The sequence below is a fragment of the Mustela nigripes genome, chromosome 3 (genome assembly GCF_022355385.1).
Source record: "Mustela nigripes isolate SB6536 chromosome 3, MUSNIG.SB6536, whole genome shotgun sequence".
NCBI classification, from domain to species: domain Eukaryota; kingdom Metazoa; phylum Chordata; class Mammalia; order Carnivora; family Mustelidae; genus Mustela; species Mustela nigripes.
The window spans coordinates 65,873,885-65,888,137 of NC_081559.1; the positions used below are offsets into that span (position 1 = coordinate 65,873,885).

Genomic DNA, 14,253 nt, shown 5'->3' on the forward strand with positions numbered 1-14,253 from the left:
TAGTGAGGAAAATAATGCCAGCATGAATTTACTAGATTATCAGCAATTAATTTTTTATGTTTTCAATGTAATAGAAACATTTAGCCATTAAGTAGCAAAAGTGGTTAAACACTAGGAACAGTCTCAAGGAAAGCCACTAAGGCGATTAAAGGATTGGAAAACAGAAATCTTTGAGCAAAACTTGAAGGGAATGGAAATTTTTAGCTTGGTAAAATGGACATTGAAGGAATGACTTAAAAATAGTGTAGCAGTTTCTTAGACTCAGAATTAGTGTATTATGAGACTAAGAATTTAAGGAATATTTTCTACAGATGAGGTTTATCGAATGTTATAATGGATGACTGAGAAAAGTTATGGGATCTCTCTATTTAAAACTCTTTCTAAACTGTGTAGGCATTTTATCTGTCAAGGATTTTAAGTGAAGTGTGACTGGATGTAAAAATTGAAAACGTAATCTAGCCCTATCTGATACCCGTGCACCTGGGGAGTTGCTCGTCTGAGAAAACAGTGCTGGTGGTTGATGCTAATTTCCCCAAGTGAAGTTCTTCCCAAAAGGATAATGTGAATTTGTGGGGGGCAGGGAGGGGTGCCTGGCAATTTTGCTAAGATCATATTTCTGGAAGCTCCTCTTGACTGTTGTCTGTTTGGCACAGGCCAGTAATCAGACCTTGAGAGAGAAAATTCTGCAAGTCAACTCCCTGGTGGAAGCCTTTGGAAATGCATGCACTGCCATCAATGACAATTCCAGCCGTTTTGGAAAATATCTGGAAATGATGTTTACACCAACCGGAGCTGTGATGGGGGCAAGAATGTCTGAGTATCTCCTTGAAAAATCCAGAGTTATAAAACAGGCAGTGTAAGTGCATGATTTTGCCACTCAATTTTTGCTCTGCAAGATAGACCGGGCAGCTTTGGTCATCTTAATGGCCCTGTTTCACCTTTTTCTTAGCATCCATGCCCCAAAACCCACCCCCAGCCTGTCCAAGAACAAGGAATTATTTAAGCAAAGGATAAGTGATCATTTTTAACCTTAAAGATATTTGCGGACCAAGTACAAGGGTTTGGGTGGGAGTACTTTGGAATTAGTATCCCATATTTTGGTTATGCCAGGGAGAATTTAAAACATTGTGAACACTTTTAAAAATCATTAGGTACCAGGGCACCTGGGTGGCACAGCTGGTTGAACATTCAGCTCAGGTCACGATCTCAGAGTTGTGAGATCAAGACCCACTTCAGGCTCCACACTTGGCATGGAATCTGCTTGAGAGTCTTTCTCTCTCTCTCCTTCTCCCCCTCCCCTGCCCCCATTCTCCCTCTCAAATAAGTAAATACATCTTCAGAAAAAACTCACTAGATACCTTAAAATTGAACTATTAAAAAAAGCATTGGTCATATTCCACATACCACTTTTGTCCCTAGATTGAAAAGGAAAAAAAAAATGATTTTGTTTTAAGAAGAGCAGTCAAGCAACAGTGATCAATAGTATGGAATTTTCTGGATTCAAATGCTGGCGGCTCTGACATTTACTGCCCTTGGTTATGTCACTTAACCTCTCTGTGATTTACCTGTGAAATGGAGATGCCAGTAGTACCTACCTCATGGGTTTGCTGTGAAGATTAATGATTTCATGTATATAAAGTTAGTTTAAAAAGTGCCTTGTGCAGTACAGGTTATTAGAGGGCTATCCATGCTTTTTATTATTATTGCAGGATCCTAGACTTCCTTAGGAACATGGTCCATTCATGTATTTTCAGTAATTATCTACTGAATGCTTGTTGTTTGCTAGTGTTGTGCTCCTTGCTGGAGTTGCAGGAGTAAGCAAAATAGACAAGGCGGCAGTATTCATGGAGCTCAGAGTGGGTGGGGTTTGGGGAGGAGGGAGGATCACAGGCATTAAACAAATAAATAAACTTAAAGTCAGAAGGATTAGGATAAGTCCTAGGAAACAGTAAAAGGTGCTGTGAAGGTAAGAGAGGAGAAGGAAAGGCACATAAGCTAGACCAGGAAGAGAGGGGCTCCCTCTGTATGAGACAGTTAATCTGAGACTGAGGATCACTATGGATTGGCAAACAAGGTGGTGCTCCTCCCAATAAGGGAGACAGGTAAAGATGAGCCTGAGACCAGATCATCTGGTCTAGGCTTTGGAACCAGGCTGGGGATTTTGAACCTTATTCTAAAGGCAGTAGGGGTATGCCTGGGTGGCTCAGTCAGTTAAGTGTCTGCCTTTGGCTCAGGTCATGATCTCGGGGTCCTGGGATTGAGCCCTGCATCATCAGACTCCCTGCTTAGTGGGGAGCCTGCTTCTCCCTCTCTTTCTGCTGCTCCCCATGCTTATGTTCTCTCGCTCACTCTCTCTGTCAAATAAATAAATAAAATCTTCAAGAAAAATAAAGGCAGTAGGAAGCCATTTAATGTTTTCAAGCAGAGGAGTCACAAAACCCAAGTTACATTTCAAATGACTGCTCTGGCTTCAGTGGGGAGAATGGATTGGAGATGCAGTAGGGATCCTGTTGAGACCATTAGGAGGCTGTCTGTTGCCAGATCCCTGTGAGGCAGAATGTTGGCCTGGACTGAAAGCATAGCAGTGGAGAGAGGTGGAAAGAAGTCGATGAATCTGAGAGCTACTGTGCAAGGACAGTCCACAGCACTTGTTCCAGGGTCAGAGCTCAAGCGTCCTCCTCTGTCATACATTTGCAGTTTCCTCACAAAATAGGGGCTGGCGTGCAAATTAAACAAATGAACAAAAAGACAGAGTGAGAGTTATTTTAGCTTCCCTGTGGCTTCTTGATTAATTTTTATGATGTCCCTTGCTTCTTTCTCCCCAAATTAGGGTGATTTTAAAGTTTATGGAGCTACCTCTGACATAATGGAAAATACAGTTTTCTGGGTACAAATGTAAAGTGGTCTTTTGCAAAGATAATATGAAGAGGGTTCCAATCACAGCTATGTCATTTGTTGTATATGTCACTTAATATAATATCCTCATACCTTACTTTCCTTATATGCAAAAAGGGCATAATAAAATCACCCATACAGGGCTATTATGAGAATCAAATGAGATATGTGATTTATATCAAACACAGAATCTGAAACATAATAGGTATCTAATATACCATAACATTATGATTATTAAATTTATTCAATACGACAGCAGTGCTGAGGTAAAATAGACTGAAGATATTGGATGAGGGAAGAAAATGGGGCTTGTGAAGGTCCTGTTCACCTAAGCTTTCTTGTCTGCTCCCTTCCAGCACATGAGGGATTTCCCTTTTAGGTATGCTGGGGTTAGATGTGGTCATATGGCCAGTTCTAGCAATTGAGCATTTAATGGCAAGACCCTCTGGCAAAGTGTGAGATGGTGGCTGCTTCATAAGCCTGGGCCCATGAGTGACTATGATGAGCACAGCCCCCTTCCCTTTGCTAGCCCTCAGTGGACATGTACTCTGAGCAAGAAGTGACCTTCTGCCACTGACATTTTTAGGATGTTTGTTATTGCAACCAAACCTAGCCAAACCAGATATATACAGGGAAGAAAACTAAATTGAATTTATGCTAGGGGTAGATATTGGTAGGCAATGTTCAGAAGAATTCAGAACTAGAAATACCTGCAAAAAAAAAAAAAAAAAAAAAAAAACTATAAGAAGGCAAGACCAATTTGGGTCAGCCAAAGCCAGCATGTTGTTATCAGAGCTTAAAAAAAATAAGTGGCATTTGTACCAGGCATACTGATTCATAAAGCCCTAAAAGGGCTTTACCATCTCTGTGAATAGATGTATAGTTACTAGAGGCTCAAGTTAGATACCTGGGAGGCAGAATCCAGATCCCTTTCCCTCACTGCCTTCACTCATTCTCTCAGGATGTTCTTTTACTTATTCCTCAAAATAGACCTTTAAGCTTACCCTTGTTCCCCATCATCACTAGCATTGCTACCTATCCAAGTCACTTGCTGTCTCACCTGGACCTCCTGATTGGTCTCCTTGTATCCATCCTGGCTTTTTATAGTCTAGTCTTCATCCTGCAGCTAGAAGGTACTTTTTTCAACATGGATCTCCTCATGCCATATACTTACAGTGCAATGTGGGTCCAGTTTAAAATGCTTCAAAGAATTCTGACTGCTGAATTAACAAGGTCCTCATTATGGCCTAACAAGGCTTGGTGTGGGCTGGCCCTGCTCACCTGCCCACCCCCTTCTCACTAGCTTTTTTTGTTGTTGTTGTTCTATGTGGGTATCATGCTCAGAGCCCTTGTGTATATGTTGCTCCCTGTCTTTGGAATGCTTTCTCCCTTCTTTCTGTAGCTCCTTCCAGGCCCTTCTCATGTTTCAGTGTTTGGCTTAAGTATTATTTCCTTAGAGAGTCCTTCTCCTGACTTGACAAAAGTAGGCCTCATCCCCCAACACTGTTCTTCGTGTCAGCCTTTTGTTTGTTTCAAAGCCCTCATCACAGGTTTCCTTGTTTCCTCAAACTCTGTCACTAGAAGGAAAGCTCCAGAAAGCATGAAATCTCCTAGTCTTGTATTCCTGGCACCATGGTGTCATCCAACCATGATTGGCATTTGGTAAACTTATTAGTTGAGGGAACAAATGAGTACGAAATGGCAAGCAGAGGCATCTAGAATATAGGACAGGAGTAAGAATACAGGGGAAGAGCTTTGATACAATAAATAACCAAAGGAAGACCAGAATACCTAGGAGAAACTGAAGGGAAGAGTGGGGCCCATGTCACAGAAGAGAACAAGGGAAAGAAACAAGATTTCTTTCCATAGAGCTAAGTTGGCCAAGGTGAGGATTTGCCAAATCTAGGGATATCAACAAAAGAGACTGTCCTCCAGAGGAAGGAAAGGGACCCAGAGCAGGGCTTTTTCAAACTGTCTGTGCCAAAGGACCAGTTAAAAATTTCTCAATCCATTATGAACTAATACCTTGTAAAACATAATGGAAATGAATTATCCAAAAAACTATCATACTCATGGATGTCATGGCAATGTCGCATGGTATAAAATATCTAGACATGTACACTGACAGCAATCCACAGACCACACTTAGAGTAACACAGATCTGAAAGGACCTTGGCCATGATGGATAAAAGAGGGTGGACAGCAGGAGACCAGGGAACTGGTGCATGCCACTTTGAAAGAATATAGGTTTGAAAGAGTGGAGACCTCAGCTGTGGGACCAGTTCTGCTCCTAACTTGCCATAGGACTGGAGACCCACTTCTTGTCTGGGGCCCCAATAAAATAGGGAGATTGGTTGATAGCTCTCTAAGCTGGATAACAGTTGTCTCTTAAACAATGTGGACTACAAATAGAAAGTAAGTGGCACAGAGGCATAGTCATTTGGGCTATACTAGAAAGATCTCTAAACATGTGTAACCTGAGCTGTTATGTGTGAATGTTCCATTCTCTGAAACCTCCTTCTGTGTAAAGATAAGTGTGTTTAATAATGTGACACTGTGACAATTACTAAACTAATCCTATCACTATTCCTATTCTATAATTGGGTTGTGGCCTATTTAATTTGCATATTTAAAAATGCAAATTTGCCACAGGATAATATTTTTCATAGAACAGAAATGGTATAAAATACTTGAAATGCAGAAGCAGAATATGTTATTAATAATATACCCTCTCCCCTTTTTCAGGGGAGATAAAAATTTTCACATATTTTACTACATTTATGCTGGTCTTTATCACCAGAAGAAACTTTCTGAGTTCAGACTTCCTGAGGAAAAGCCTCCTAGGTAAGTGTCAGGGGTTTTAGTTGTTGATTTCTAATGAATGTGTAACTAGCATTTGAGAAAACTTAGAAATAAATGGAACTGTTTTTCCTAACTGGATACTGATAGTCTCTTAAGTTGAAATACCCAGGATAAGATGGCGGGAACTATGTCTCACCATTTTCATTTTCAAGAAAGTTCGGAAACTTAACTGTAGCCATTTTACTCAGCTGTGTGTGCCATTATCCTACTTCACTATTAGACTGAAAGGGAATTGCCCTGGTGAAGAAGGAGCCCAGCGACGGCCTGGTATTCGGGGGCCATTTGCCAACACAATGCTCATTATATTTGGTCCTACCCCATTTAGGTATATAGCCGGTGAAACTGGAAGGGTGATACATGACATAACTAACAAGGAGTCTTACAGAAGACAATTTGAAGCAATTCAGCATTGCTTCAGAATTATAGGGTTCACTGACAAGGTAAGTGATTGCCAAGAGAAAAAGAAACTCAAGTGTTCATATTCTTGGATCAATGTGAGTGAAGATGTGAATGTTCTCACTTGGAGGAGGATCCTTTCTTTTCCCCCGTCATCTGATTCTGTATAAGTTCTTGCTCCTCAGAATATGATTGGAGGCCAGAAATACTGTCTTCACATGGGAGTTTGTTAGAAATGCAGACTCTCAGGGCACCTGGATGACTCAGTCAGTTAAGTGTGACTTTTGATTTCAGCTCTGGTCATGATCTTAGGTTCATGGCATCAAAACCCAAGTTGGACTCCACACTCAGCGGGGAGTTTGCTTGAGATTCTCTCTCTCTCCCTCTGCCCTTCTCTGTCCCGCATGCTCTCTCTTTCTCTCTCTCTCTCTCAAATACATAAATCTTAAAAAAAAAAAAAATCAGGCTCAAAAATATAAAAGGGGGGGCGGTGCCTGTATGACTCAGTTAGTTAAATGTCTGACTCTTGATTTTGGCTCAGGTCATGATTTCAGGGTCGTGGGATCAAATCCCATGTTTGCCAAGAGAAAAAGAAACTCAAGTGTTCATATTCTTGGATCAATGTGAGTGAAGATGTGAATGTTCTCACTTGGAGGAGGATCCTTTCTTTTCCATGTTGGGTGTGGAGTCTGCTTAAGATTTTCTCTCCCTCTGCCCCTCCCGGTCCTCCCTCTCTAAAAAGAAGGAATGCAGACTTGTAGACTCCCAGGCCCATCTAAGAATGGCTGAACCAGAATCTGATTTTAAACAAGATGCACAGGTGAATATTAAAGTAGAAATACTGTTGTAACAGCTTCATACCTGCAAATTGTTCCCATTGTCACCAGTTCATTACAGCTATGATAACAAACACCAAAGCAATACTGCCCTTTTCTTGAGTTGAGGTTGTTCCAGGCATTAAAGTGAATTGTGTAATAGAAGTATGGGGATATGTAAGTTACACCCAGCCACAGAAATACATTTATGCTAGTAGCTCCTTCTGCACCAAAACAAATTAATCTGAAGCTTTTCAACTTTCTTGCAGTCACTTCCTTCTCTGTGGTACACAGATGCACATGATTACCTCTAGCTCTAAGTATTGTACTATTCTAATCTTTCTAGATACAGGCTGTCTCTATTAAATATATGCCAGGGTGATAGAAGATATTTATAACCCTAGGTTCAAATATTATTCTGTGATACATTTATGCCATAGTTTCTGGGCTTCATGCCATCAATTTGGCAAAATACACAGATTCTTTTACTTTTCCAACAAAGGTGGTGAATGATTAGGAGGTAGGTGAGATTGTTAAATCTTAAGGGATTAGATTACAAGACACTCCAGTTACCCTGGGACAGCCACTCTGGGTAAAGGATTGCTTCTGTAATCTAATGAGTTTGGCCAGCCCTTCCCTCCCCAGCATGGCTGATTTTATTCATAATAATACCTTCCTTTTTTCTAAGCAGCTGTTAATTTTCTCTTTTGGCCTCCCACTGACTTTAGACTGACAGACAGTGGAAAATCCCAAAGGACAGATAAAAACAGAACTGTATTTCCCTTGGCTCCTTAGAGGAGAGCAATTAAACAGGTTCAAGCCTTATTAAAGGGCCTTTATAGTTATTAATTTATGGAGCTGGTTATTATCAAGATGCATCACCAGAAGAGTCCAAGCGTGGTGGACATGGCAGTAGAGCAATTTAAAGTCACCTGGGTCATGCCAAAGTGTTCAGGGGCATACTGTTTTAAAAGGGTACAGGATAAAAGGATAGAGAGTTAGCTGTAAGGTTAATAATATTTGGCGTTCTGGGTGCCCTCGTGGCTCAGGTGGTTAAGTGTCAGACTCTTTATTTTGGTTCAGGTCATGATCTCAGGGTCGTGCTCCAGGTCAGGCTCCATGCTCAGTGTGGAGTCTGCTTGAGATTCTCTCCCTCTCTCTCTCTTCCCTCTGCCCCTCTTCCTGCCTGTGCGCATGCACATTCTCTTTCTCTGAAATAAATAAAAATCTTAAAAATATTTTGCTTTCAATGAGTGTAAAGATAGTTATAGAATACTGTGAAGAGATTGGTCCTAGCCCTAACAGAGGGTTATAATGGCTCTTTTCTAATAATAGAAATATAGTGCAAATAGTAATCAAACAAATGCTATTTTAAGAAAACAAAATTAAAAACAAAAATTAAATATGCTACATATGTGTCCTTGAAGTAAGCTGTCTCTAACCCTTGTGGAAGAAAAGTGGAGTAGAAATGAATGAATGAATGAATAAATATGAAAAGAAAGAAATGTAAAAAGTGGTAAACATACTTGATTTCTGTTGGATCTGGACTGTAAAATGAATAACCAGAATGTAAGTGTATATATATGCATTAATGTTCACCATGTCCCATATTAATTCATATTGGAAATAAACTTACGTCAGTTAGCAACCTTGGAAACGGAAGGAAGAGGCTGGTTCATATCTCCCTGACCCTAAATTTTTTGGTTATATCTTTGTCTGTGTTTCTACAGACAACCTTTTTTTGCTGAATTCACTCAATTCACTTTATAAACTCAAAATAGTTTGGCTAAATTCAGAAAGACTCAGTAGAATGTAGTCAGGGAGCAGATGCCAAATAGCTGATGTATCAGAACATTTTCTTAAGTTTATCTGAGGGACATTTCTAGACAGAGCTTAAATGAACTGGTCAATTTAATCAAAATTATGGTCACCCTTCTTTCTTATAATGTCATTAGTTCCCTGCAGAAATGTTTCTAGTATTACTCAGATTCTTCCAAACTCTTACAGCAAAATTATATTATGAGTAGCACACCTCAGTGTGGACTCGGGAGCATGAATTTTAATTCTGGGACACCAGCCAAAAGTATCTGAAAGAACACTTGACCCTGACTTTATTGTAAAGAAGCCTCCCTGGTAGAAGGAGACTTCCACTAACAATGATGGCTCTTTGCAGGGTATCGGGCAGGGGTGAGGGGTGGGGTGGGATTATACCTAAAACCCTATTATGAAGATCCAGACTTTTGGAGTCCTATTTTTTTGAGTCAACCATATTATTTTGCTTAATAATATGCTTGTCTTACTGGTATATGATTTATCATAACATATTTATATTTAATACTACATGAAAACATTTTTGGTAGATGATCTGCATGATGGTCAACACTGGATATTTACTACAGATGAAGAAATTAAGGAGAAGGTTTTGAGATTAGGGCAGAATTTTCTCCCTTTCTTCAAGATAAATGATGAATTTGGGAGAGTATTGCTGAAGAGAGACTGAAGGGTTATATGTGAAAATATAAATTGGGGATATCCAATGTCTTAATGACAGAAAATAGGACTTAGCATTGACTTTTTTTTTTAACACTACTTTATTGATGTATGATTGATACACACCCCACCCCCCAATTTTTTAAACCAGTCATTGGCTTTCAAGATACAAATATTGTGAGCCTTTGAAAAGGAACCTGAAGATAGATGTTGGGATAGAGCACATAAGGGAGAAAACCCTTTAATTGGATCTAATGTACTTAGGGCAGAATTGGTTAAAAAAAGGAGAGAGAGACCTATAAAATGGAAACAAGGTAAAAAAACACTGAGAGGGCAGGTCAGTTCCTAGGAAGGTATTGGGAAACAACTACCATGAAAGGGCTGTAAACCATGCTGGGAGCGATTTCTTTAATCAGCTCCAGGCTAACAGAAAACCAAGGTGCTTTTCAATTTTCTACTTAGCCTCAACTTTATTGAAAGAATACCTAAAACAGTGAAAGGAGTGTCTCCTGAGAAAAAGAAAAAAGGAGGGGCACCTGAGTGGCTCAGGTCATGATCCCAGGGTCTGGGATAGAGCCCTGCATCGGGCTCCCTACTCAACAGGGGGTCTGTTTCTCCCCCTCCTTCTGCCTGTCACGCCCCGTACTTATGCTCGCGCTCTCTCTCTCTCTCTCTCTCTCTCTCTCTGTGTGTGTGTGTGTGTCAAATGAATAAAATCTTTTTAAAAATCTTTAAAAAGAAGAAGAAGAAAAAAGCAGCAGCAGCAGCAAAGATCCCACTTCTACTGATTGCTGGTGAAAACAAATTCATACTCACCAGCAATGAATTGGGAAACCAGCTAGAGAAGTCATTAATCTTCTTGATAGTATTTCCTGTCCTGAATGACATTATTTTGGTTTATCATATAGTAAGTTGGAAACCTAAGAAATAAAAAGATAAGAGCATCATAGCAAGATTTGGTAGCAAAGGCAGGGATGCCAGGAAAGGCTGCATAGCTGGAGACCAGGCAAGAGGAAGTAAGCAAAGTGAGGAAGGTGAAAAATCAGGCTAGTGTAGGAAGAAAAGAAGAGGCTTGATCAAGAAGTTCTGTGTGGGGGTGGCGGGGGAGGAGAGGTTAATCCCTCAGATGAACATACTACTGATTATCTTCTACCATACAGCACATGGCTGATGTATTGATCAAGGTAACGAGGTCTGTCATGTTAAAACCAGACTAGTCCCAGAAAACCCATTTGGTAGATGTTCTTCTCCAGTCTTCAGTTGTGTGATTAAAACAGTGATTTTTGACACACAAAAAAATGACATCTTGCCTTTGATTTAGAAGGTTGAAGAACAGTATTTATCTGTAGTAGAAGCCTGGTTAAAATCCTTATTTGTCTTTGTAGCATTATCAGGTATCCAGCAGATGTCACTATTACAGTCTGTGTTCAGTGGAGGGCTCACTTTGGGAACAGTCCTTTATCAGTGGTCTAATGAGAGTTCCTATTAGTTTGCTGCTATGTATAGTACTAAATCAAGTTTCTCACTTGAGTGTATTTTGTGGAAGTACTTTTCTCCATCTATAAGAATAAGATGCAGAAATTACCTGGCTGCATATTTGTCTCACCTATAGGAAATGCATATGTTTAAATAAGTAAATACACTTTTTTTTTTAAAACCAGTAATGCTACTTATGTATTTAACTTTCAATATAAAAATAGGACTTAGATAATCTACATTTACTCACAATACTTCTGACATAAAATGCATGGAGTTTTTTCCCCCCCTCACACCAATTCTCCTACAATTCAGTTCATTTCTGATACTGTCTACCTGGCGTTAACATCAGATCACACAAGTCAGGGGCTCTGTTCCACAAGATTGTCCCCACTTCTGACACTAATTGCAAGCCCTAGGGTTCACCTACTGACCAAGTGGCTACAAAATGGGAGGTTTAGAGTGCCAGGACCCCAAACTTGAGTTTAATAATTGGATAGAAGGACTCAAAAAATTTGGGAAAACAGTTTACTTAGTATTACTGGTTTATTATAAAGGATGCAGCTCAGGAATAGATAGCCAAATGGAAGAGATGCATAGGGCAAGGTCATGGGAAAGGGAGTACCACCTTCTCTCACCATTTCTCACAGCCTGAAAGTATTCTGGACCTCATCGATTAGAGATTTATTCCATTACATAGGAATAAATGATTAAGTTATTGTCAGTTGGTGATTAACTCATGGAAGTCCATGATTCAGCTAAAAATTCCAACCCACATGTGTGCTCTCTAGCAACCAGCCCCATTCCCCAAGAGTTACTTCATTGGCACAAACTCAGTTACGGTTGAGGGGCTTATTGTGAATAAGAGGATACTCCTTTAACACCTGTTACTCATAATTCCATGGGTTGTCTAGCTCTTGTGCAAGAAATCAGTACGAAGACCAAATGTATGTTTTTATTATATCACAATATCACAGATAATTTCTAGTGAGTCAGAGTATTTCTCGACCTCATTCATAAATCTGTACTCCATTATTTAACTTCAAATTTTCAGTGTCCCTGATAACTATTTCATAAAAGCTATATTCAAAAGTGGAAAAGGAAACTCCTCTCTTTCATTTTGAAGAAAGAACATACCTGAATTTAGAGCTGGTATTAGTTAGGGTAAATGGCTAAAAGTGGCTTAAAGAACAAAGAAGATCAGTGGTCCCTTATGGAAGCATCTCAAAGTGAGAGGTTCATGTTGCAGAACAACTTTGTTCCATGCAGTCATTGGTCTCAGGAATCCTAGACAACTGTGTGGGAGGCTGGGTTGTTGGGAGGTCCAGCCAGCAATAATGGGAAAGAAAGCATGGAGGAGGCATGTTTGCTTCTGTAAGGCTAGGCTCTGAATTCACCCACATCATCCTACTTGCTCCTTTGTTGGGAATTGAGTTCCACTGCCTAACTGCAAGGGAGCTCAGGAAAGAGGGGGTGTTGGACTTAGGTGGACAGCTAGCAGTGCTAGTGGTTTGTTGGTTGGATTGGCAGTGACCAAACACAGTTCTTGCTGTCCTTTTCAGGAGGTGCACTCGGTGTACAGAATTTTGGCTGGGATTTTAAATATTGGAAGCATTGAGTTTGCGGCTATTTCCTCTCAACATCAAACTGATAAAAGTGAGGTGCCCAATGTTGAAGCTTTGAAAAACGGTAATTGTTTGATATCTGTGCCCTGTGTAGCCAAATTGCATGTTTCTTTCACTTTGGTAGTTTTCATCTTGGTAGTTTCTTGAGATGCTGTGAAATATAGTGTGAGTGTTTTCACTAACTAGGATTTTCCAAAGGATGACTTGTGGAACATCAATATTCTTTCCATAAGCTCTGCCAAAAAGAATTCCATAGCAGGTCTAGCAGTGGTGTCAACATTGGCTACTTTTGAAAATCATCTACAATTTTTTGAAAAAATGCAAGTGGTGGACCCCTATCTGAATCCACACTGTATCAGCAGCTGCAGGGGACAAGCAGGCACCTGTTTAAAGTTCTAAGGGTAATAATGATGACACAAGGAATGAGAATCCTGAATTAGAAAAAAAGTGATTTAAATAAACACCTGCAGCATCTTTCACTGCTTTTAATAAACTAAGATGCTTCATGACTCTTGAATACAGTCCCCAACTCTTTGACCAAAGATCATCTCCTCTCACTTTTTCTCATCAAACACCTGTGAAGAGCTTTCAGAACCACTTGGGAGATACTGTATCCACCCAGATACTTCTTGGGGTTAGGGACCTGGCTTCCTTGCTTTTGCATCTGAAGTGCCTAGGCAGAGCCTGGCACATTGTAGATGTTGAGTCAGTGCTGGCTGAACGGATGGGTGGATGGGTGGATGGATGAGTACATTCTCTGGTGTCATCATTACCCTTTATTGCAGCTGCCTCCGTTCTCTGCATCAGTCCTGAAGAACTCCAAGAGGCCCTTATCTCATACTGTGTGGTCACCCGTGGTGAGACCATCGTCCGAGCCAATACTGTCGATAGGGCTGCGGATGTCCGAGATGCTATGTCCAAAGCGCTGTATGGGAGGCTCTTCAGTTGGATTGTCAATCGCATCAATACACTCCTGCAGCCAGACAAAAGCATATGGCAAGTGCCCTCGGGAAGCAGAGGCCTTGGGAGAGCTGTCAGTGGCCCTGATGTCTCTCAGGATGTGCAAGAGGAAGTGTTAGGTCCTCTCCTGAGTTTCCTTTAGTGAAGCTCTCAGGTCTTTTCCTTTGAAAGGAGAAGGGGATCCAGGAGAATGGAAGAGGCACATGACTGACAGCTATCATAGTGTAGTGTTTAAGAGAACAGGCTTATCTGGGAGCTGGGCCAACTGGGTTTGCATTTTAGCTGTATAGTTTGATTGGCTCCCATGTTCTAAGTCACAGTTTTCTCCTCTGTAAAATGAGGGGCATAATATCCTCCTCATAGTGTTGTTTCATGAAAAGTTTTAGAGCTCCATGTCTTATAATATTACTGCTGCTGCTACTACTACCTTTTGTTTCCTAAGCATTAGTGGTTTCTATGTTGTGGAAGAATTAACAACATCAAATTCTAGAGTATTCTTCCAATTAAGTCCAATGGGTGGGAAGGTCGAAGAATGAGTGGGCCCTTCCAACCGAGTGGTTCCTCCCTAATCTCTATAAGGAGCTTCTGAATGAGATTTTAAAGGACTCGACCGCTTAAAAAAAAAAAAAAAAAAGTTGGAAATACTGTTGAAAGACTGTAGGAAGGACTGGTGTAAGACAAACTGTTTCTTCCCTTAGAGTCAGCTGAATGCTGCTTTCCACAGGTGGTTCTGT

The 14,253-nt window shown here is 40.5% G+C and overlaps 1 protein-coding gene across 1 annotated transcript in view; it reads left to right on the top strand.

Moving 5' to 3' along the window:
* The window catches only part of MYO3B (myosin IIIB), a 376,680-nt gene that overhangs the window by 163,627 nt on the left and 198,800 nt on the right, over window positions 1–14,253 (top strand). The window contains exons 14-18 of the mRNA XM_059395489.1: window positions 654–856; window positions 5,641–5,739; window positions 6,083–6,197; window positions 12,497–12,623; window positions 13,345–13,555. Of these exons, the coding sequence (XP_059251472.1) occupies window positions 654–856; window positions 5,641–5,739; window positions 6,083–6,197; window positions 12,497–12,623; window positions 13,345–13,555 (755 nt within the window). The remainder of the gene's footprint in view (window positions 1–653; window positions 857–5,640; window positions 5,740–6,082; window positions 6,198–12,496; window positions 12,624–13,344; window positions 13,556–14,253) is intronic.